Source organism: Osmia lignaria, chromosome 7 (genome assembly GCF_051020975.1).
Source record: "Osmia lignaria lignaria isolate PbOS001 chromosome 7, iyOsmLign1, whole genome shotgun sequence".
Classification (NCBI taxonomy): domain Eukaryota; kingdom Metazoa; phylum Arthropoda; class Insecta; order Hymenoptera; family Megachilidae; genus Osmia; species Osmia lignaria.
Genome location: NC_135038.1, coordinates 9,641,176 through 9,664,050, shown reverse-complemented (window position 1 = coordinate 9,664,050; position 22,875 = coordinate 9,641,176). Strand labels below are relative to the sequence as shown.

The following is a 22,875-nucleotide window of genomic DNA, read 5'->3' as shown; positions in this document are numbered from 1 at the left end:
GCTATTTCTTCGATGACACGAATTCATAAGATATAACTATCGTACAATAACACTTATAGTATATCAAATTAAGAACTAAGATTTGATAAAAATGATTATATATAATTATTTTATGAATTGTGTTATTGAATGCAGAAATTTATATTGGCATAACTAGGTAGGGGTCAGGGTGGACCTGTCTCTTTTAAAAATTTGGATTTGATTGAAATTCCGAAAGTTTCAACCTTCAGAATTCCAAAATTTCAAGATCCTGAAACTTACCAATTCTAAAATACCATAAATTTTCTAAATTTAAAAATTCCAGATTAAAAGATCTAAGTTACGCCAATGAAAAAATTGGTAATACTTTATTTTCTCCAAGCAGCTTCATTGTAAATCTTCACCTGAAACGTTGGCAAGGGGACGTTGAAATAAATAATCATACACGAGAATTGCACAAAAAACGTTAATATAATAACAATAATAATATATATAACGTATATGCATGTATACATGGTTCTTATTAACAATTTCATCATTTTGCTTTCCCTAGACTACCCAAAAGTGTCACTGGAAGTGGCACGAGAATCCGTCTCGTTCCTCTGATCAAACATTTTTCTCTAAGAAAAATCATTCTCACGATTTCCATGAAACGAGCCGGTTTCGTTGCATTTCCCCTAACCTTTCGGCACGTTCGCCGGTATAATGTAATATTTATAATATATTAACATCTTTTTTTTAATCTTCTGGACTCGCTTGTATTCGCGTCGCTTATCTAAAACGCAGTTACAAAAAAAGTTGCCCTAAACCTTTTTTTTTTTTTATTTCTTACTTATATTTATATTTTCTTCGAAAGCTATTATAATTTACACGAGGGATCTTCAAAATTTCTATGATCCTTTACAGAAAAATTGTAAAGATTCTAAATATATATTAATAAAACTCAAAAGGATGTTATATTAATTTTGATTGATATTCTTCTTTTGATAAATTTTCTTTATTAATAGGAAAAATTTGGAATTTTTGAAAATCCCCACACTAAGTGTGTCCACGTGTTTGACGTATAACAAATACATGTTGAATGTGGAAGAACGATAATACGTGTGTGTCCGAGACGGTGATTCGAATATTTACAATTACGTGTCCACGTGGAATTAGGGCACCTAGGAATGACCGTGGGGTTAATTATCGCTCTAGGTGTTTTCCCATTGCCTACATTGCTTACGGATATTCGATCGATGTTTTACGACTATCGTACATACTTCGTTGATGAACTGGAAAGCCATTCGATCGGTCGAAGGCTATTTCGAGTATCGAGAAACGCTGGAAATGACTGGCAGTATACGCGAGTAGGTTCGCAATAAAAATTTTGTGACAACAGGGAACGATGTTTGGGTCCCCCGGTATTTACGAGTACAATTCTTTCTGTGTGTATCTATGTATGTCTGGCAGTATTCTGTCTCGTTTGTGTGTTTGATTATTTTATAGGGGCACATAAAACACCGTACAATTTAATCCGACGTGATAGTCTAAACTCGTCGCAAGTTTAACTTGCCAACTTGTCAACGATCATAATTATACGAAACATTGATTTACTCTAATCAACCTATCAAACTAAGCTTTCGAAATTAATAATATTACGATACGAAGTTATCTGGAGATTTTGGCGTAATTAGAACTTTTTTCTTGGGTGGGCCTGGTTCTTCAGGAATTTTGAAATTCTGGAATTTCCAGATTAATTGGAAATTTTTGGATTCTGAAATTTGGGAAATTTTACATTTAAAAATTCTGAAATTTTGGACTTGTAGAGTTTTGAAATTTGGAAATACTAAAATTTTGGAATTCTGAAATTAGAAAATTCTAAAATTAGAATTAAAATCCACATTTTCGGGATTCCAGATCCACTCTGTCGTCTAGTTACGCCACTGCTTGGAAAATCTAAAGAATACAATTCTCAAAACATGAGTGCTTACTGTTAGAATAAAATGGCAGTATTATTTTGTGAATAGTAGTGAATAATGGTAGAGTCTATTTCTTTCTCTTTCACATTAATTATATAATATTAGAACAAACATTTTAAACTAAAACAATCCCTTCAACAATCTGTTGTTATTCTTGGTACAAAAATTTGAGTACCTAAAATCATTTCGACTGTAGTATACAGTACGTGCTCGAAGTATAAACACGAAGTGTGAAATAAGGAAGAAAGGGGGTGGAGAACGGGCGTGGAGTTAACAAAAGTCACCAGAACTGGAAAGCAACCCCCTGGAGACAACGCACGATTCTCGTACGCAGAAGAAAAAGGGAAAAACCATCAGGGATGCTTGCTTCTTTCTTCTTCGGGGTTTATTTTTTCACGGCCGACCAAGTCGAAGAAAGCGACGACGTTCGCCAAGGAAAAAGCCTCGCAACGCGAAAGCGAGCTTGACGAACAGGGTTGGGTGTTTGCTCGACAGGGAAAATAAGGGGATGGGAGAAAAAAATGAGAAGTGAAACTTTACGATCCTTAACCCGTGAACACGAATGTAAAGCAGCTTTTACGACATCCAGAATGAAACTTTTCATTCCGTGACGATACGATACACAGTCGTGGGAGAAGTGGAAACGGCATCGAGGATTAACTTGGCCGGAAATAAACCGTCGTTGCAAGCGCGAATGTATCGAAAGCTCGATAAAAATAATAGATTGTCGCGCGAGAATCGTTGAGAAGAGAGATGTAACAAATCGAATTGGATGTCGAAATGGACGATTCAGACTGGATTGATGCGATAAAAGATGTTCAATCCTCGTAGGATCGTGCTTTAAAAATTACGTTAAAGATCATCAGACAGGGGTGAATTGGGACTTTAATTTGTACCTGGAGATTCGCGACACGAGGGGTACTAATTTTAATTAATTAGGCCTACCAGATATTTTCCTGAATTCCCGATGGTCAGTCCACCCCTGCCATCAGATAATAAAAGTCCATACTTTATGTCTCAGCAAAGCAATTCTCTAAATGGAATGTCTTACCTGAATGAAACAAATAATTTTCTGGTCCTTTGATTCTAATACTATACTTCAATCCTCTATGACAATTAACAGAAAGGATTTTTTCTTAGATCTTGTATGAAAACGTGTAGTTATTGATTGCATAATGGTCCCTCGAAATTCAATTGAATATCTTGAAAAAGTATGGATATTGCGAGTTGAACGATTTTTCCAGGGAAAAACTGTCGGTGAATGTTGACGGAATACTCGTGTTTGTTGTTCAGAAAGAATAGTCATAGAGGATTCAAGTGAGACGTGTTCGTTGGACGGACATCCACGCCGTGAAAGATCTCGGAATCTCTCGCTTCAGAAGCTTTTTCATAAAAGGAACTGTTGTCTCTCGAACAGAGAGGCACCCTCTTTTGTTGGTACATCTAACATTACACGCGAGGAATGTAATCTAGATGAAGAGCTTATCTCATGATAAGGCCGGTGCCGAGCGATCGTTCGTCTTCGTTTTGCGCAGCTTTACCGTTGCGAATATATTTGTCCTGGAAAAATGGAATGGTCAATCGAATTTAACAAACTGTACGCAATTGTTATTGAAACTTTGGTCGACTGAAAGTCTGCGATTACGATGCAATGATTTAAGGGATTGTAAAAACGTTGAGTTAATTATTGGCGTAATTAGGATGTTTTTTGAGACGGACCTAGGTTCCTTAGCTTTATTAGATTTGGCTCTTTCAGCTTCTCCTAAATTTTATGAGAGAATTTTAGAATTTTGGAGTTTTGGAACTTTAGAACTTCGGAATTTTTTAATCATAGAATTTTGGAATTTTACAATTAGGTCCACCCTGACATAATTACGCCAATGGAATTGACCCTTTCGTGATCAATCTAGGTACCACGAAAAATGTAATATTTTAAATTCCTATTTTGAAAATATAAGTCAACATAAATAATTTTAATATTCCTTGGGATTTCCATTTTCTGAATATTTAAAAATTTGCATTTGCTTAAAGAAAAAGTACTGGTTATTTTTATGCAAAAATCCCTTGAATCGTTGTTCGTAAATTTCGGCAATAATCGGGAAGAAAGGCTATTTGAACGTTTATAAAATTTCTCTGTTGTTGCAAATCTGCGTTGTAGCGTAACAAAGAACAGCGTGTAACAATTGGGCAAACATTGACACGATATTTCATGCGGAACGCAAACGTAAATAAAATAGAAAGAGGTCCTTGGAGAATTACCAGAGAAACAAAAGAATTACTGTTCGAATTCTATCGGAACGGAAGCAACGAAATTTAACAAAACAAAGCGTTTTGCAAACAAAACTTCAAGCTGTACAGATACACGAATTATTCGATAAAGACTATAAAATTTTTTAACAATGATTTTACTGATTCAATAACTGCAAAATCCAGCTAATAGGAAATAATGTCAAGTATTAAACGAGCATAGATCTGCGAACGGAATTGAAATTTTCCTGACATTTACATGCAATATGCAAATGAACAGTAACAGTGTGTCTAGTTATTTCAATCAAAACCGGAAGCTAGTTTGCGTAATTAGCAAGTGACTATACGGATAATAACATTCCACGTTCGAATTGTCCTGTCGTTAACGCAAAACTAATTTGCATAGTTGTTCTTAAACGCGAGCATGTAATTATTTATGCATTCATTGATCTTTGATAACAAAAAAATTCATAGGAAATGACATATTAATTCCTTTCAATTAGAAATAAGTTGGAGGGGTTTTGAACCTTTGAATGCAGTGGATCATTTGAAGGCTAATCATTAGAGGTGTGCGAGAAACTGAATATATGTACCAGATTGGATCGGGTTGGGGCGAATCGAATCGAATCAGAATTGTTCGCCTTTCCAAATATATATGCATAAGAATTCGAGTCAACCCGGCTCGAACAATGCAAGTCCGACCCAATAGTTTCGGACCCTGGCACATCTATTTTAATTAACATTGAACTAAGATTGTAAAATTTTAAATTAATTGAGATAACTTCGAATTTCCTTTGTTCTGATCATTAAAATATTCAAAGTATTAGAATTTCATATTGCAAAAATACCAATAATAATAATAAAATTCACTTCCCCAAATGATACACTTGGCTATTTGAAATAAATATTTGGTACGATTCAAAATTGAAACACTTGAAAAGTTCAGATTGTTCGAAGTTGAAATTTGTATTCCACTGATATTTGAAACCCCTTGGTGTTCACGCGTCGCGGATCAATTTTCCATGAAACGAAATAGAGAACGTAAGCCGGAAATATTGAGATCGTTTTCAAATTATCCGTCATCGAAAAACAATCACGCGAAAGTGAAACGATTGCGCCATTATTACGAGAATTATCGTATATGTAGCACTTTGTACTCGATCAAAGCATCAACGAACCGTTGCAGCATCCTGTAACGACAGATCGAACAAGAGTTACGATTGAAGTATCATCCATAACGTTGTTTTTTTCCATCGAAATAACAGGCTGCACGTCAACACGCGTCAAAATATCGGACGCATTCTGATGCACTCCACCATCGCGCGTTTAACGTCAACACGTTCTAACTGATTACAAACAAGCGTCGACGAAAGCGCAAACAATATCAAACAAGAAGAAAAACGGTATACACACTTGCAAACAAACGGTAGGTTTAAACGTTTCGGGAAGCAATGGGAAAATAGCTCTACGTGGAAGACTGGCGAACGGTCATTCGTGGTGCGATTATCGATTTTCGTAGAGCTACCGCCATCGATACGATATTATCGATAATATTGTTAAAACATCGTTAAGGTGAATGGAAGCGGGCAAAGTAGAACTTAACGTGAGAAGGAATTAAATTCTATCTCAACCACTCCTCCTTCTTAACGATATTATCAATACATCGTTAGGTATCGATAAGGTATCAATAGCAGCACCTCCAGATTCGGGTACACAAGGTCTAGGTAATGATAATAAAAACAGAACGTAACGATAAACTTAAAAACAAAATCTTAAGGATGAAATTATAAAAACGAACTTCAATCATCAGGATCTCATCCAACCCGGTAGTCTCCTTTTTATACTCTTCAACTTCGTTCAACGAACAACGTGGATAAACTTTGAAACGTGATCAACTCTCGTATACGCTGATATATCTATCAATTTCAACAAGTCGAACCATACGGAAGAGATAATAAATTTATTGCTGCTTCTTCTTCTTCTTTTTGTTCACCGAGGCGTCCACGCCCCAGAGGTCGTACCAGGGTCCGCAGGTATTCTTATCCCTTTCCCGATCAGAGTCCCTGCGTAGCTTGGTCCTGGGAAGAAGGGTCTTCTCAGCCACCGTTTGGTCCTTGACGACGATGCAACTGTACGTGGACTCCTCGTCGGATGCCTCGGTTTCGCTGAAATTCTGTGTCAAACCATCCTCGTCGTCCGTATACTTCTTCCTCCTCTCGTTCCTCTTAGCCTCGTTGTTCTCCTTCAGCTCCGCCACGATCATGTTTCGTTTCGCTTCCATACTGCGCTTCCGTTCCTTCTCAATGATCGCCTTTCGCGAAACATTCCCCATGAAATAAGATCTCTCCTCCTGATGCATCCTGTACTCGGATCTCTCGACGGCTTTCGGTCGCTCCGCCGGAGTCGGAAAGTCCTCGAAGTAATCGGACTTGTCCGGCACGTGGATTCTTTCGGCAGGTTTCGGTTCCTCCTGACGCGGATCATTCGTGATCGTCACGTCGCTGTTCCTCTTCTCCAGACTCTGACGAGACGTCGGGCTACCTTCGGGGGTATGTTTCTTAGTCTCCTCGGAGCTAGCGTTGTCCTCTTTCGATTCCTTCTTGATCATCTTCGGGATATCGACCAGCGATCTGTGCTGCCAGAGTGCCATACCCTCCAACACCTCGGAGTCTCTCCTGAACCTCCAGAAGGACTTGGTCCTCTTCACCAATTTAGGACTCTTGGAGTCCACGTCGAAGGCTCTGCCTGTTTGTATCAAGTGTCCAACCGCGGTCGTCTGACGCGGCAGCAAAGGCTTCCTGTTCTCATCCTTCAGGGTATTGTTGTTCGTGTCGTTCTTCTCCAAACTGTGGGGCCCGTTTCTCTGGAACTTCTGGAGATTCCCTTGGACCAGGGCGTTCTGATAACCGTGCCTCTCGATCACCTTGGTCCTTTCCAGTTTCGTCTCGAAGTTCGACTCGTAGCCACGCTCCTTGTCCACCGACACGGTCTCCCGAACGAATTTCGTCTCACCGTAGATGGCTTCCTCTTTGTCGGAGTAACGACGCTCTCTGTAAAGGCTACGAGGCTCCGTCGGTCTCTCCGGCGCCTCCTCGGACGGAGGTCTTGGTCTCTCGAAGCGACGACTCGACGCTCGCTCGATGTTCCTGTTCCTGTCGGGATTCTTCTCGAACGTCCTCTCCCTTTCGTAAGTCGAGCTCTTCTGGCTCGTCGCGGACGGTTTCTCCATGTAACGTTCCCTCTCTCGGTCGAACCTCTGCGGCGCACGGTTTCTCTCGCAGTCGTTGTACCTCTCGTAAGGCGGGGGAGGTTGCTTCTCCTCCCTGCGTTCGAGACTCCTGTAATCGTTCCTTCTTTCGATAAACTTCGGAGGGCTGTGCTCCCGCGCGTACTTCTGCGCGGTTTGTTCCAGTTTCTGAGCTATGTGCTCCACCTTCCTACCTGTCTCCGGGATGGTAATGGTACTCTCGTCGTCGGTAGCCGATGACGAGGCCGAGGAGGTCTTCTCGTTTTCGTATTTCGATTCTTCCTGAGGTAACGGATGGTAACCGCGACGAGAATTACGTTCTTGCCCGTCCGTTCTGTCGCCGTAATACTTTTTACCCTCGTACTTCTGGTACTCCATCCTGCCGCTGTAAGCGTCTTCTTCTTCCTCCTCTAATTCGATCTCCTCTTCACTCTCCTCCTGTTCCTTCGTTCTCTTTGCCTCGCGACGATCTTGCTCGAGCTGTTCGTTGTTTCTTCTGGTTGGCTTTCTGGATTGCTCCTCGTTGCTCATCATCTTGCTCTTGTGGCTCGAATTCACCCTGCCACGATTCTCGTAGTCGTTCTTCTGCGACCTTTCCGCCGGCTTTTTCCCGGACTTTCTTGACGGTCCGTTCTCCATGGTGCCGCGATCGGAGAATTCTCTGTTCTTGCGTTCCTGGCTGTCGTAATGCCGATTCGATGCGTACCTGGTGTCACCGTTCTCGTTGCTCTGATTCGCGTTCGATTCCGCCCATAGGTCCATCGCGGTTCTGTAGAGATGCCAGCTCTTCTCGTCCCTCGGTATCGTCTTCCACGAATCGTTCTCCCAGTCCTTGCTGTTCGACTTCTCCTCCTTCTGATGCTGCTTCACCACCTCGGTTATTCTATCGGCGCGAGGCTTTCTTCGTCGTTGTCTGCGTTTTCGTTCGGGCTCGGGATGAGTAAAAAAAAGAGAGAGAGAGAGAGAGAGAGAGAGAAAGAGAAGAGAAGAGTGCAGCGTACGGAGAGAGAAGAGAGAACCAAGAGCCAAGAGTATACGGTGGATAGGATGATTAGTTATGCGGTTGTTCGAGCTTTGTGGTCGCGGACTTTTATGATAGCCAAGGATGGGGAATACATGGTTGCTGGCATCGCCGGGAGCCCGGAGAGGTGAATGAGCCACCACCACGACGTATTTTATTTCCATCGACCACGATAACGCATGCGGAATCTACAAATCAGGAGAGAAAACAACGTCGTGACTTTGAAAACAAGCGCACTGGGTCGGGCGTTTATCGATATTTCAGGGGGGTGTAACCGTGATATCGTTTCTTTTTATTTCATTAAGAATTTTTTATTCAATTCTTCTTTCAATGTCACGATAATCCTTTGAACTTGGAAATATTCTAAATTCTGTTCTGTAGAGAAACTAGAGACCAAGGTGAAATAACAAAGAAATGGAAGCTTTGTACAAGTAATCCAAGCACAGAGGATTATTAGTGGATTTTAAAAATAAATTGAAATTTATTGGAAATTATACAAATTAATGGAATCCATAAATTATACGCATGCACGTAAACGTAGAATTTACTTTTCTACCAGAATGAAACATTAAAGGAGGTCGTTAGATTTATAATAAGAAGCTACTTATCTACGATCTAATTTTCACCTGTACATTGATTAGACAGATACCGACTACCAAGACGACCGGAAATGTTTACAGCAGGAACAAAATATACAAAGCTTAAAGTACACGAGTCAGACAGGCAAAAGCGTTTCTACAAGTTTGTCAACCATTGTCGACTACCCTCGACGAATACTCGGTTAGAACAATGGTTCTCAACCAGGGATGAATTTTAGGATTTCAAGAGAAAAATTCAAGGCAGATATTCTATTGCAAGTTATCATTTTCTGTCATTATTATTAAATTTTTCAATAATTCTTGCAAATTTAAAAATTTTGATTTCTATTATGATACCATCCTAGATTAGCATTCTATAATACTCTAACATAGTGATAGAAAGGTTGAGAACCATTGGATTAAATTCTTCAGGGTATTCCAAATAAAATTTCATAATGATCGCTTACCTCATAGCCTCGTCGTCGCTATAATCAATGTCAGGTTGAGCTGGTGGTTCATTTGAGAAACCACTGTCGTTGCTGCTGTGAAGAGACGTGACAACTTGAGGGGGTGGAACGGGCGGAGCAGGTGGTTGTATCCTGCGGCCGCCGGCCAAAACAGTGGGCAACGTGCCAGATGGACGGATCTACGATGCAATATGAAAAATTCATTTCATATAAAAGATTTGTCATAGGTGTAATTCGCGAGGTACGATTGTGCTAGTTTTAAATTGCATTAAATTCCAGTTTATAAAGTTTCTCTGTAAAGTTGAACATCTTTGGTGCTCGTTACTACTTTGAAGATTCTTAACTTTCCTGCAACTTTGATACTCCATCTGGTCGTTATGGCCCCGAGATTTGAAAGCCAGAAGAAGAATGAAGTAAATTTTTGAAGTATTACCCTTTCCGTTCCTTCGAGTAGTTTGAAGATTTCGATGAATTTTCTTTATAGTGTCGTATTAGAACCGGACTAAATATCTCATTAAAAACAATGCCAAATTTAGGAAACGAAATATAAGATAAAATTAAAATTAGGGCTCTCTCCATGGTCCGCCGTTCGAGGGTTAATTCTTTATTTTTTATATTAGAAAATAAAGTTGAAACGGTAGAAACTTCGATGTCAGAAATTATTTAAATATCAATTTTTTAACTGCTAGTATCGATACTTTTTGCATCAAGGCACAATTATAATTTTAGTTGGCGAGAAATATGATTTATTCTCACCGGTTTAGTCTGACGTGCAGTGGGTGTCGCCAAATTGTGAGAACTGTTGCTATTCTGTACATTAGTAGAGTTGTTGCTGTTGTTGTTACTGTTGTTGACGTTGTTTCCTACCCCATGGAATCCACTCGACACTTCATCCATACTGCTCGGTGTCACTGGCGGCCGAGAGGGTGGAGGCTTACAGGGTGGGATTGCCTGTGGCTCCGTTGCGCGACCATTGTTTGCACCGTGACTCGGCGATCTTCACGTGTTATCGTACATTTGATTTTAGTGATAACGCTAACGACATTGATTGAATCTGAATCGTTGAAAACGTCAAGGGATAACAGCGTAGTTTGTCACGGAAGATTCTATATCGTTCAGCAATTGACTTTTATCGATCGTTTGATTTTCAATGGATTCAATTATACTTTGGTTTCATTCTAATTTATTTCAAATGATAAGTTAACCTTGACAAATTTTCAACATTTCAGAAACAAGTTTTTTAGGTAAATATAATTAACTAATAAAGTTAGAACGTTGATTATTTATTAAGGGAAAATAGTTGCACAAACATATTCAGTTTGAAAAATATTCAATTTAAAAAAGAGATCTGAAAAATTGAGAAATCATCAGCGACAAAGCAGTGTGATGAAATTGCTTGATTTTTCAGTGGGGGATCATTTAAAAGCTCAAATACACTCCCGAACAATTCACACTTCCTCAGGAAAAATCCCCAGGTTGCGAAATACCGGGCCCTCGCTATAGGTTTCTTCATGTCCCAGATTTCTACCCCTTCCTCGAGCTCGCTCATTTACCTTGTTATTCTAATATAATTAAAAATTATATAATTTTTTTCTAAATTACTTTTAATATCAATATCGTCAAAATTAAGATTTTCACATTTTATCACGAGTGTACAAAATAGAAACAATCGATAATTCAAGGTAATTCGACTTCAAGAGATTTTGACATTAAATTTCTGTCGCCATAGTATAGTTGGAGAACTATAACAATGAGATTTAGGAGAGTGGATGCAACAATAACACCAAGACGAGTACGTTTAATGGGGAATAGCCGTATCGACATCGGCCATTGGCCGTTATCGTTCTAGATTAGCGTAATTGCGTTCGGTCCGGTGCAATTGTTAGCAACGAACCATCGTAACAAGATCTGTTCTGATATCGTTCGGTCCAAGCGAACGGAAGCGCAGACTTTCCTGCCTCGGTTAACTTACCCCAGACTATCGTCGATAATAATTTCTGTGTACGCCAGTGGGAACCATCCGGAGCTTTGCGTGCGCAGATTCTCCCCAAATTGCCAGCCCTTCTGACGATCTCCTAATAAGGCAATTTCGGTGAAACATAAGTATCATTTATGACTCCTATTTGCTAAAGGGGTCCAACGATAAGAAATTATAGTTCCGAGGGATTTTTGTGGGTCATAATATTCCATTAGATTTGGCTTATCATAGATACTCTACAAATTGCATATATTTTTTTTTAAAAACATTTTACCGAAATATTTTATATAAAAATTTGCACTCTTCATCCCAGAGGCAGACTAGCTATTGGGAGTTATCAAAAATTCTCGGTGGTCCCTTAAGGATTTTGGGGTGTAATTAATTAAAATTAAGACCCATCATGTCACCAATCTCTCGATAAACATCTAAGTCCCAGTCCACCCCTGCTTCGTTCTGTCGAAGTGTCTATTAGTATTAGACGGTAGTTCAAGGTGCTCTACTGTGTCTGAGTACCATCAAGATTGTCAGGGTGCCAAATTGAGAAATGGACTGGAGAAGCACTCAAAAGGGAAATGTTTCAATTGAAAGTCATTTTCCCCTTTTGGTAATTCTAGTGTTAAAATAAATCTATTTTACGCCCCTATTCAATATGGATCTTTTTATTTTCTAAAATTTCGTATTTCAAAGAATTAACCTTCTCGTTCATTAAAAACTTGATAATAGTAATTATCGCCCTCTACAAAACTCATTAATTTCCTCTAACGCTCACGAAACAATTCCGGTTTATATTCGACTGACCTACGTACAAACGAATTCTAGCCGTCTTTCGTTAATCCGCGAGTAGAACCAGATACGTTGTGGTCAGACGAGCGTAATACCACGAGGAAACGCGAGAGTATGGAACGTGGATGGTTGGAAATGTTCAGACATATCCAGTACTCACCCATCAGCGCGATGAGATCGCCCTCCAGGAAACTCAGCTGATTTTCCCCGGAGCTCAAATAGGCAAAGAGAGCCCTAGCGAGGGGTGCGTCTCCCCATCCGCTGGTACTCACCCCGGTACCGCTGCCACCGCCACCCGCGCTACCGCTGTTGCGTGACGCTGGGGGCGCCATAGACCTCGGCCTTGGTGGTGTTTCCGGGACTTCTGCGAAAATATGAGCAGAGAAACGATTAACCCGGCTCGTTTCTCTCGTAACTTGCACGTGGCGCGAGAGGGTATTAGGAACGGGTTCGAGCGAAAGGATCTCCGATAAGGATTCCGCTCTCTTCAGCCCTATTTGCCAGAATTCGTCGATGAAGAAAATAGGTTAACAAGTTCGGACTGTCGCGATGTGAACGAAACGAATCAATATAGATTCGTGTGTTAATGAAAGAATTTTTAATCAATTTTAGTAAATGGTTCGTGCTACGTTTGTTGAATTTCAAAATTGTTGAACAAAATTGAAGAGACTTTAAAGGCACGTGTTGATGTATATACATGAAGAATGACCTACCTGGATCTAATGATAACGTGGAAGCGTGTAAATTGGCCTCTGACCTTGCTCTAGACAGAGCAGAGGGAAGATGGGAAGTAGGGCCTTGATAAGTGGTGCTTGGCACGTTTCCGGAAGGAGGTCCAGGTCGAAGTTCCAAGCAAGAGCTGTCCATGCTTCTGGTCTTCCTTAATTGCGAGCTCATGGTCAGCTCGGAACCTCCGTTCTCCTCGTCCTCGGGCCAGAATGAAACTTGCTAAAGATTAAAATTCCAAATATTAATGATCGGCATCGCTAATTAAATATACACGAATAATTAAAAGACAACGATAGAAGAATATTATTTTGAATCGGATTAATATTATATTAATAATTTATGGACACAACGAATCGTCTTGGCATTATTAATCAAATTTTAGAAGACGTGTAAAACACTGGAAGAACAAATTTTGTAAGTGCCTCCCCCAGGTACAAATAACGATGAAAGGGTTAACAGGTTAACAGGAGTTTAACTTTGAAATTTCGAAAGGAGCAAGAAGCGATTATGAAATATTCGAAGCATCGCTCACCCTGAGCCTGGAAGCGAACATGTCTTCTACGGATTGGGGTAAATATTCCCTGGTGGCAGCTACCTCGCGCCACTTATCAACGGAGGGATGAAGAGCAGCTAACGCGACCTCATGAAAACTCGCATAATGTTTAGCCAAGGAGCACTGCCGCTCGAGAACAAAGCCGTACCTCCTTCTTTCTTGAGTCATCGCCTGGAAAAGAAAAAACAAGGGAAATATGCCTCGCCTCTTGCGTTGACCCGAATTCTTCCTTCTGCCTAATTAATTCGCTCGAACTTAAAGTATCTCCCGGTGTCGTTTGTCGGCAAATATGGATGTTGCTGTTGAAAATTTCGGGACCGGTATCCGTGTCCCGGTTTCTCTTCAAAAGCTTGTTCATTACACACTTACGTTCTTTAAACTCTGCTCACAAAAGGCGTCCAGCTTAGACTTCTCCTCCTCGAGGATCTGCATGTTCTTCAACTCTTTGTCCATCGCTAAGCCACTCTTACTGGCGCCCCTCGACTTTTTCCTCTGCTTTTTCATGGTTGCCGCCGCCTTGCTGTAGGTTTCGGACCTCGTCTTGTGCTGCTGCAGAAACTTCTTCTGCTCGCTCTGAGAGAGAAGGTGTCGGTGAATTATTCTGTCTCGTCGAGCGATAATATTACTAAACACTCACCTGTACTACCTTGGTGTCCTTCTCTAGGTTCGTCTCCAGGGGGACCAACAGGTCGACGTAGAACGCTTTCAGCTAGAAAAAGCATCAGCGAAAGGTTGATTTAGACGGGAAACTCGAAACGTCGGAAAATTTTAATGCGCCAGAGCGAATTCGAAACGAGCTTAGGTAACGAGGGATGTTTTTTTCTTAAAGGTTCTTGGCTAACTAAAAAAGACCCCTGGTTGTCGTACGAGTCGTTGTTTAACCCGTTTCTTCAGCTACAATTAAGAAACATGCTTTCCGAGCAAACTTTCATGAGTAATTTTCACGGTATAAAAGTTGTACCTTTCTTGAAGTGTAATCTGGGAAATTGCACTCTGCAAGTTCTTTCGTTGGTTCTAATAATTATTTGTGGAGAATAAGACAATCTGGATTTTGAAATAATAATGAAAAGATTTGTCGGTGGAAATTCACGAGGATCGTGTTAGACGTGTACCAGCAACGAAAAGTTGACTTGACATTTTCTTTTTTTCTTTTTTTTTATTTGTGTTCCCTTCGTGGCTTAATGGACATTGATTAGAGACAGCATTCCGATCAGAAATACGTTTCCACGAGTGGGTAGACTTCTACCGATGGTCGATCGCTGCTCGTGAAAAGCGAGCGTCGAAAAGGGAAGAGAAATGCGAGTTGAAGTGGCGTTGCTGATGCGTTGAAAAGATCCTACCGCATCCAAGTTTCTCTGACCCTTCCAGAAACTTTGGGTTATAAATGAATTTCGTTTTACTTTGATTTCATAACATAAAGGTATAATAAAATAACACCTATGGTGTATTAAATTGGTGTATTAAATATTTTTAATTAAAATTGATTGGTTTTTCGCTAAAACAATAGATGGACCAATTTACAACGTACATGATCGAATTTTAATTTTCAATCACTTTTATATGAAAAAGGTAATGAAGTTTTTGGTTTGTTGAATTTGTAGTTTATGGGGTTGTATAAGCATTTCCTGAAAATGAAGAAAAAATTCAAGGTAAAATCGATACGTTGTAAGTAGATCGATTATTTGTTCCCAAAAAAGAATTAGCCATTTGTTTCTTCGAGGCTCTGGGTTTTAATAATGTGTCTCATTATCGTTATCACCTTATTATTTAAATCATTTACACTATCCTTTTGTCAAATAAATGCATCAATTTTACAGCAGAATTTCAGACCGGATCTTTAATGGAGGAGGAATGTAAAAAATGTTGAAGCAGTATGGGTGAATACATTGGTGTGCTCGAAACATTGTAAAGCGGCATTATTCTTGCATCGCGTTGGACGAACGTCAAACAAATCACAGATTTTTCGCAAACCCCATGCGACTCTCGAATTCGCTACAACTCTTCTTGAAAGCGACATAACGTACACATACATATACGCACACACACCACGATTTTATTTAGGCGTTTGACAGTTTTACGTTCGGCTTTCTCGTCGTTTCGTAGAACTACGTCCGAGTTATTTATTCGTCGGTGCTTTTCTCTTCCCTTTCATTTTTATATTTCGCTTTTCCCCGTTACGAGCCGATCAAAAGCAAATTTCCCGGAAAACTGTTGTTTTTCTTCGTGAAACGAGCGATCGCTTTTCCCCCGGTTAAACACGCTCTTATTTGTAAAGTGTCGGATTTAATTAAGCGTTTCCGAACACCGGGTAATTTGAATGCCACGTACGAAAGTTTTACGCCCGATTTTATGATCCGTTTCCGGCTCTCGATACGAGTTGCTTATTTCATTGTTCAGCAATGCTTTTTACCATTGCGATACCTCTGAAAGAGGAATCCGCCGGTATTATCCCTTTGTTCCTCGAGAACGCGTGTCAGCGCGTACTGATTCACGTCAAACACCGAAAACCCGTAGAATTTTATTTGAATTTCCAACGATTTTCGATCCGCGCAACAAAATACTCTATCTCTACAAAAGAATAATATAGCGAAATATCGGTGCAAGAAATATTCAAATGCTAAATTGAATGTTTAGTGTAAAAAATTTCATTATCGACTGTTCCAATTTTTCCCCTTCGATACAATTTTTCTTTGAAAGAAAATCGAGCAGAAATTTTATTAAAAGGGGGAAAGAAAGAATCGACAGCAGGGAAGAATAAAGTCGTGTTCGAGTTAATAGATTCACGCTATCCAATTTCCTTAACAAAGCAAAACACTTTTCCCGTCAAATATCTCTTCTTTGGGATTCGAGAGGAAAGGAGACTTTGTTTCTTTATCACCCCTCTTCGTTCCTCTTCATCACCCTCAAAATATTGGGTAGATGGTAGATTCGGATGTTGTAAGAGGTGACTCAAGAATGGAGTATACCTTTTTTTTATTCTATTACCAAATTTCATACGAAAATTTCATACAATTAATAAAATTAACAATTTTTCAGAAATGTAGTTTCAAACAATACAAAATATTATTCTACTTTAAAAATTTATTTTTAAAAAATTTTCAACATATAATCACAGATGTTTTAAAAATTTCCAAATTTCATAATACATTATAAAATAATGCAACAAAAGGTTAATAAGGGATAACGACTGGGATGACCCAATTTGCGAAAGTATTTAAATTCCAAACAGTCTAAGAAAACGCGCACGTATATCGAGTATGAAGGAACATTAATTTACCGGTGACCTCGATAAACCCTTCCGTCAATTAAAAATCCGTTACCAGGAGCCGAGAGGTTCGCGTTACATTACCGGGAAAACGGGCTTTTCAAGACGGACGTGAAAATCCAGTGTAAAAAGCGTAGCGAAGTCACGGACCTTTCGAGTCGAAGCAAACACCCCTGGCCTCTCTCGTTCCTCGACTCTCTCACCCTCGGTGTGCAAATTTGAACGGCTGAAAACTCGCGTCAGCGCCCTCTGCAGCAAATCTCACCCCTCCGGTATCCACATCCCTTACTCTCGACGTCTAGCGGGTTGAACCGGATGGTTCGCTTTCATCGAGCCGAATCCTGGCCACTTCCGGCTGCCGTACGTCAATGGAACGTCTAACGTTGCCCGACGAGTGCGAGTTTCACATCCCTCGTTTCAATATTCATTAGGCTATGCGAGGAAGGGTTTTACTTGGCGTTTTTTAACCGAGAACCGCTTTTTTTATCGGATTAACAGAAGCAATACGGTTGCTGTAATTGTAAGTGGCCCCCGATCGATCCTCGACTTGTTAATTAAGGAACGAATTGGAAATGATGTTACCGAGATTTTAAGGGGCACACTTGAAAGTTTCAATTACCTCGTTGTAGATAAAGTATTTTTCAATAATTTCCTTTTTTTTTTTTTTTCATTGTTTTATATTTTTGTACATTTTCCGATTCAATTTGTCATTTCACGAAGGACTCGTCGTATCGTTTCCTGAATTGTTCTTTTAAATTTGAATATTTTTACGTCTTTCAATTTCAGTTTCAATTTGTTTTATTAGACTCTCGCGCGCACGGGGAAAGAGAAGTTTTTGAAAACGACACTCGCGTCAACACTTTCGATTCGATTGCCACGTCTCGAGAACGTCTTCCTCTTTCTCCGTAAAAAGGGAAAACAAGGCTGGCCGATTGGCTTCCTTCCAACGGGAGAGATTCTTCGAACAAAAAGCTCGCCGTATCGTACCTTTTGCTTGGCAGAAAAACCCGAGACCGGCTAATATATTGACGCGGTATTTTCGCTGATTCATATCTTCCAGATTTTCCGGAGAGCGCGATTAATGGGTTCCGGGAGAATTCATACCGAGTCACTTTCCATTTTGTAACGTCGGATATCAATCAGAGGAAGGGATTCGACAAAGGTGCGATGTTTATAATGAAGTTTCCACTTGGTAGTCTACCTCGGAAACTTTTACTTTCCGAAGTTCGCAGACTTGCAAAACTCTCTGGCATTCGAGACAAGTTCAAAGGCCTTTCAGGAGCGTGATCATTAAATAACTTGTTGCTGAAAGGGCCACTGCCATTTCATTTCGTGTTTCCATTCTGCAAAAATAATTATTAACCCGTTGAATGTTGCCAAATTCAATATAACCGAATAATGGATGAAAAGAAATTTTGTATTATAAGCAGACAGGTGCGAGAACCCCAATTACGGCTACCCGATACTCAGGTCAGATTATTTAGGGTGTCTACAATAATATATATGGCCATTTTCAGTCTAACATTTAAATCATGTAAAAAATAATTATTTAGAGGTAAATGGTACCAGGTTATTAAATGTGTTTTTCGAAAAGCTCCCTTCAACCCTTTCGTACCAATCGATTTATAACATGGAACAAACAGACAGTCAGATGGGTTCGAACCTCAATAATGGTTCGATTGAAAAACTTTGCAAAGAGTCGTATTGAATAACCATATCGTTGAACACCATAGAAGACCCTCCGACTCGCGACCTTTCACTATGGCCCATTGGATTCGCCACTATTCTACGGGAAAGGGTCCATCGGCCCTTTCCCTTTTTTTGCAGACGATCGTTTCATCGGCAATAGCTTCAAAAGGTTCAAAAGGTAATGCAAGCAGCACGAATTTCAGCCAGACCACTCGAAGGATTCATCTTCGCCTACCCCCTTCGCGCTGTTCCACGAAACCCTTTCCCTCTCTCGCCCCTTTGGCCAATCCATTTAAGAACATAAAGCTGTTCAGTAACTGGATGTTTTCTTTCGCGCGATGCGGCTTCTAGAATTGGAAATGGCAAGCTGAAAGGTTTCCTGCTTTTGATAGATGAAATTTTCTAAGCTGTGTCGTTAATCGTAAGATCAGCTAAGTTGTCGGGTTTCTTAAACGCCTCTTTAGCCTTTTCTTCCTTCAATCTCATTACTTCAGTCAATTTTAGTTTTTACACTCTGTATAAATAATAAATAAGTTGTATGGGTTAGAAGTGTCCTATAAAAAGGGAATTAAACAGACTTTTGATTGTCGTAATAATTTTGATGTCGACTTTTAATCTAGGGTAATAAGTAAATATGCTTCAAATTATATTGTGTTTGGTCTAATTAGAAAAACTTCATTGAAAAATAAAAGATAAAAATAGTTTTATCGTTGCATTGGTATTGTCTCATCGATATTCCAATTTAGATCAGATTACTTATCAAACTTTTACTGTATCACTTTTTATTTAGAATTTGAAATTTCATTTTTCGTTAATTAGAACTTCATAAAAATCCTTCACCAGTAAAATTTGCGTTTGATTAAACGTTATCAGTAACTTTCAAATAACAGAAGCTACAAACGCTTGAATGTAAGTGGGTGAAAGTGCGAGGTGACTTTCCCCAAGGGACGTCTCTTGTCCGTTCTGACAGTAACTACGTATCGAACCGTGGTTTTCATTCTTTTTTCCTTTTTTTTTCCCACGCTTCTTCGACGTCGATCGCGGCTACGAATTACACGTCACGAGAATCATATCTCAAAAGTTCCTCTCTCGCGGTTCTCCCCGGAGAAACAAACGGACCCATTCGATCTGACAACAGCCGATCAATCGATGACGAGCCTCTCTCTCGTAACAATGAGAGCAGACGAGGCATAGAAGGGGAAAAAGGAATCGAAATTTTCATTAACCTTTTTTTCCCTATCCTTAGTCTGGGAAAGTCTAACGATTGATGGAATCAATGAAAACGGGAATCGCGGAGGTCGTGGAATCGAAGAGCCATTTGTCGTTTCTTTTGTTTTGAATGCCATTGTGAGTTACTCTCTCATTAAAACGGGTGATTTATTAGCAATTGTGACGGAAGGTTATTCAAGTGCTTGCAGCATTCAGGTACATGGTTAATTAAGTTATCAATGAAATACAAAATTAAATTAAAATTAGGCTCTCTCCGTGGTCCTAGGATTAAACTTTTTTCACTATTTTCATCTAAAAAATTATAAGAATATATATATTAATATTTTCTAAATTAAATAATTAATATCTTTAGCCACTGTTTTAAATATAAATATTTTCCAGCGATTATGTGAATTTAAAAAGTGGTGCGAGAATTATTCAATAATTCGAGTTACTATAATTTAAAAATAATAAATCTTAATTTGTACACTTAATATATTGATTGTCGCAACCAAGTTGCTTGATTATTTATGTACTCTCACTGTTAATTTCGTGCATTCAGCTTCCTCGTGCTAATCGATAAAAATGATAAAAATGCAAATGAAGCCTTCAAAGCCGAGACTCAATTTGTTCTTCCTCATTTCTTCTTCGTTTTCCTGCTGGCTCGGTTATTTCAAATATGTATGTCAACCGTGGAAAAAATCGTATCACGGATTTCATTAAAGCCCTCGTAGCTGAACCATGAAGCGTAGAATTAATAGAGTCTGAATTAAATTTAAACAAACGCTGAGGATAATATATTAAATACTTTTTACGCCATGCTCTTTTCACGATGAAGAATTTTATAATACGTTTTTATTAACGAAATTCCATTCCAAATTGAATGAAATGAACATACTGACGCCTCTTCTAATTAATCAATCGACAAAGGAATTTTCAGCGTGAATCGTTTGAAAGTTTGATTATTTTCTACGCGAAAGGATTTAGTATCGAGGAAGAATAAAAGTTGGAAGGTTCATCGAGGGGAGGTTAAATTCTCTCGTGAACGGTGTAGCGAGGAACTATCAGGAGAGTAAACAGGAGGGGGATAGCTCGTTGCAAGATATATACAGGAGAATTTATCCCCATGATAGTCGGAACATCTATCTATTCACGGTCTCGAAGATCGAGAGGCAATTCGACCTTCTTCTATTTTCCATCGACGCTGTTCTCGTTTCGTTTCAACGTTCGTTCGATCCTGGAACATCGTAGTCGATTTTCATTCGCGAAGAAAAATGCGATAATGCCTCTGACGCTCTCCAGATATTACCCTTCCAAATTGAATTAGTTCCCTCGATCGGACGGAAGAAAACTGCCTCGTTTATCCTGTTTGCTGGACGACCCGATTCCATCGACAGATAATATTGATGATAAGAGAAAAAACTGTGATCGTCCATATGCAGATATTAGATCACTCCAGAAATATTATTTTCACTTTCTTGAATAACAGGATAAAAAATTGTGTAATAGAGGAAATCATTTATAAATTTAGGCTTTCAAATTATCAAATAATTAAAAGTGTTTGAGAATCTTAAAATATCGGATCAGATCAGAGAGTATAAAAGATTAAACCATAAGATTAATTTTCAAATTTAAGGTAATAATATTATTGTTATTCCAAATTTTTCTTCTCCTCTCTTTCCTTAATTACTACTCTATATCACATTCGAAAGGTCAGTCACCATGATAGCCAATCTGTTAACAATTTTTCGATTCCAACTAGTAGATTGATTACCAATTATATCGTGTATTAATTGGGTATCGAGTATCGTCCCACCGTGGTATTTTTAAATTACGCAATTTCTGCGACAATTTTAATTGGAGGTTCGTTACTGTTTCAAAATTACAGAAGATTCTGTTAATCAATGTTAACCGAATCGTACGTCGACTTCAAAGCAAATAAATTATCATAATGTTCCGTCGTACGGCAGCGAAGAGTGCATTTAAAAAAAAAAAATTGATGAATTAAAAAAGAATTCATTAGTGAGCGTTGAAACGTTGGTGAATTTAAAACGTCTGCTACTCTGTTGAAACATTTTTTAACAATTTTTTTTCCTTTCGGTAAATTTCAAATTTCAAAGCTGCCGAACTGAAAAATTCCGATAAAAGAGTGGTTTTCAGTTTGTCGAAAAAATTTGAATACAGAAATTCCCTGATGTAGTTCAATAAAGGAAAATAACAATTCAAAGTACTTCATTTACCAGAGGTGTACAAAGAGCCGTTACTAGAGAATCAGAGAACCAGAAAATTTCGGGTACCCGGTAATTGGATCGGGTCGGGTATTATTTCAGTCGATTCGGAATTCCTGAAATTTGGAGAATTTCACTGAATCTGACGGTAAATTGGAAGTGTTTACAAAATCTGTAGGTATCTAATTCACTTTGGGTTAATTAAAATAATACTGAACTCGATTCGGGTATCGGGTACCCGACATTTTTGAGAACCCGATATTTTGGGGTTCTCGTACACCCCTATCACTAACTACAACAACCGCAACAAAAATTCCACCCCAGAGAAAATTTACCCGTCATTTAAGTTATTAAATTAACTTAACAACGGAAAGCACTCCGATCGTCCATAAAATAGATATTATTCTTCAGGTTGCATTGCCAGATGCGGAAGATTGCAAATTGCATAAGATGCGAATAATCTCTTCCGGTGATTCTCCTCTAATCTCGTTACTTTAAGCGTCTCTCGGTCGTTCGTCTTTAAAGCCATAAAACTGATTCCAACAGTTGAACCAAATTGTTCTTCCACTGTATATTTCCGCGCGATTAGGCTTGCCACCGGGGGGTGTCGGTGGAAAGAGGTGCGAGGCAGAGAGTTGAAACGGTGCGAAAGGACATCTTTACGAATGTTGCCAGACGAGACTGAGGTCGAGACTGACGTAATCTCCGGGAATGGAAGTTGAGGGTGGAACGAGAGGCGAAGAAAACGGGTGGAAAGAAAGAAAGGGGGGAAAAAAAAGAGAAACGTGAACGAGGGGGGAAAAACTCGGTGTATGCGCGTTGGTCTGAGACAACGACCTTTCGTGCGTGAATGGGTTCGGATATGCGTTTCCTATAATATATATACGCGATGTGCAGTAACGTAGCTGAAACGGTCCCGAGGTCGTTCGACGGACCCCACG

At 39.4% G+C, this 22,875-nt stretch overlaps 1 protein-coding gene across 1 annotated transcript in view; it reads right to left on the bottom strand.

Moving 5' to 3' along the window:
- Window positions 1-316: 316 nt before the first annotated feature.
- IRSp53 (Insulin receptor substrate 53 kDa) overlaps window positions 317-22,875 on the bottom strand; it is a 135,558-nt gene continuing 112,999 nt past the window's right edge. Inside the window, exons 6-14 of the mRNA XM_034324360.2 lie at window positions 14,181-14,252; window positions 13,913-14,116; window positions 13,523-13,714; window positions 12,975-13,209; window positions 12,422-12,625; window positions 11,473-11,575; window positions 10,257-10,497; window positions 9,501-9,679; window positions 317-8,347 (exon numbers count right to left, since the gene is read on the bottom strand). Coding sequence (XP_034180251.2) covers window positions 6,148-8,347; window positions 9,501-9,679; window positions 10,257-10,497; window positions 11,473-11,575; window positions 12,422-12,625; window positions 12,975-13,209; window positions 13,523-13,714; window positions 13,913-14,116; window positions 14,181-14,252 — 3,630 coding nt within the window. The 3' untranslated portion in view covers window positions 317-6,147. The remainder of the gene's footprint in view (window positions 8,348-9,500; window positions 9,680-10,256; window positions 10,498-11,472; window positions 11,576-12,421; window positions 12,626-12,974; window positions 13,210-13,522; window positions 13,715-13,912; window positions 14,117-14,180; window positions 14,253-22,875) is intronic.